The sequence below is a fragment of the Carassius carassius genome, chromosome 19, assembly GCF_963082965.1.
Source record: "Carassius carassius chromosome 19, fCarCar2.1, whole genome shotgun sequence".
Taxonomy (NCBI): Eukaryota; Metazoa; Chordata; class Actinopteri; order Cypriniformes; family Cyprinidae; genus Carassius; species Carassius carassius.
In genome coordinates, this window is record NC_081773.1 from 31,169,267 (window position 1) to 31,170,946 (window position 1,680).

General features: G+C 30.8%; 1 protein-coding gene across 1 annotated transcript in view; it reads right to left on the reverse strand.

Annotated features, from left to right (window-relative positions):
- The window catches only part of pcdh8 (protocadherin 8), a 14,463-nt gene extending 13,827 nt beyond the window's left edge, over window positions 1-636 (reverse strand). Inside the window, exon 1 of the mRNA XM_059500681.1 lies at window positions 566-636. Within this exon, the coding sequence (XP_059356664.1) occupies window positions 566-581 (16 nt within the window). The 5' untranslated portion in view covers window positions 582-636. The remainder of the gene's footprint in view (window positions 1-565) is intronic.
- Window positions 637-1,680: the final 1,044 nt, after the last annotated feature.

Genomic DNA, 1,680 nt, shown 5'->3' on the forward strand with positions numbered 1-1,680 from the left:
ATCATGCTGACTATGTGTGAGTGAACCTGATCATTATTTTCAAAAAATGTTAATTGTCTATGTTTTTCTGAGCATCATAAAGAGGTCTAACTGAACTTGTCATGTCATAAAAAGACCAAATTATTTGCTCTTTTATTAGCCTACAATTTTCTTAAACTCGTATTTTATCTTCAGCTTTTCAAATGAAACTTGAAATGTTCAGTCTAATCTTGATTAAAACTAAATGATGCTTAGTTCAGGTATTTTAAACATGTTCGTCATAGCAGAGCTGCATTCAAGTCGTAGAACATATTTTGCTATTTATTATTATCATTTTATACTATAATATATTACTTATCTTTTCACTGTATATGCTTCTTGGACAAGCAAAATAAAGGATAATAAAAAAAAAGAAAATTGTGAAATGCTGACTGTGTGTGTGTGTGTGTGAACCCAACCATTATCTTCAAGGTTTCAGAATATATAATTATGACTTTCTAAATCTAGATTGACTTACAGATGTAAAAATGACCTTGACATGTCATAAAAAGATCAAATTTGTTGATATTTTAAGAAAATGACTGACCTTGATACAAAATCATGTGAGCCGACAGGAATATTGTGGGCCTCTATGATGATGTCATTTCCTGTTCTCTGCTTTTCTTGTCACATGACTAGATGTTGTCTATACGTAACCCACTTTTATTTTGGCAGACAAAAACATCAGCTAAATGTATTTATTTATTTGTACTTTATTTCTATATTTTAAGCATTTTTATTACACTTTTTATAACAATATCTGAACTTTTACTCATTATATATATAATAGATTCAGGCAAAAATGTATTAATTTACTCATATATGAGTGACTGAGGAAGTATGAACAAATCGAACTGAGCAGATCACTAGATGAAGTTTTATGTTTTTGAACAAAGTCTCACCAAGGGTGCTTTTATTTGATAAAAAATACAGTAAAATGTGAAATGTTATTATAAAATTCTGCTTTGCATTGAAGAAATACACTACATTTTAAAATAACTTCACATAGAAAACAGTAATTTTTTTTTACTGTACTTTTTAAAACTTGACCAGTGGTGTACATATGTGTTCAATTTACTAAACAAGATAGATATAAACAAAACCCTCACTTTTCTGTCAATTAAGAGTCTCAAAACATAATTGAAATATAATATTCAGTAGACGTCTCGTCTTGTTTACACCATTCAAAATGTAAGCACTACCAGATTTGGTGGCTTTCTATAATTATATGCCTGAGCTGTTAATTATTGAATGAAACATTGTTCAGTAATTGTCTGCGATCTAAAGACGAGCTCATCTGGGCTGTTTCTGCAGATCGATTGGCAAGTCGAAGACTTGTTTATTTGTTGTTGAAGTGAAATCAGAGTTTGGGAGTTAATGATATCCTTCAATTATTATAGGATTGAATTCTTCCTGTGTGACGTGGGGATGTTTTTCTCATCTTTCTGGCTCTCTGATCTTCATCTAACGGCAGGAATAGAATCGCAGGCATGCTGAGAAATCTCCAAAAGCCAGAGTTGGAATATCAAATCTCTGGCTTGTCACACACTGTCAGCAAGAGAAAGTAGGAAAAGATTTGCTAAGCAAAGACCACTTACAGTAATGAAATGCATGACATATTTTTTTCATTATTTAATGCAAAATTAATTAGTCTATTAGGAT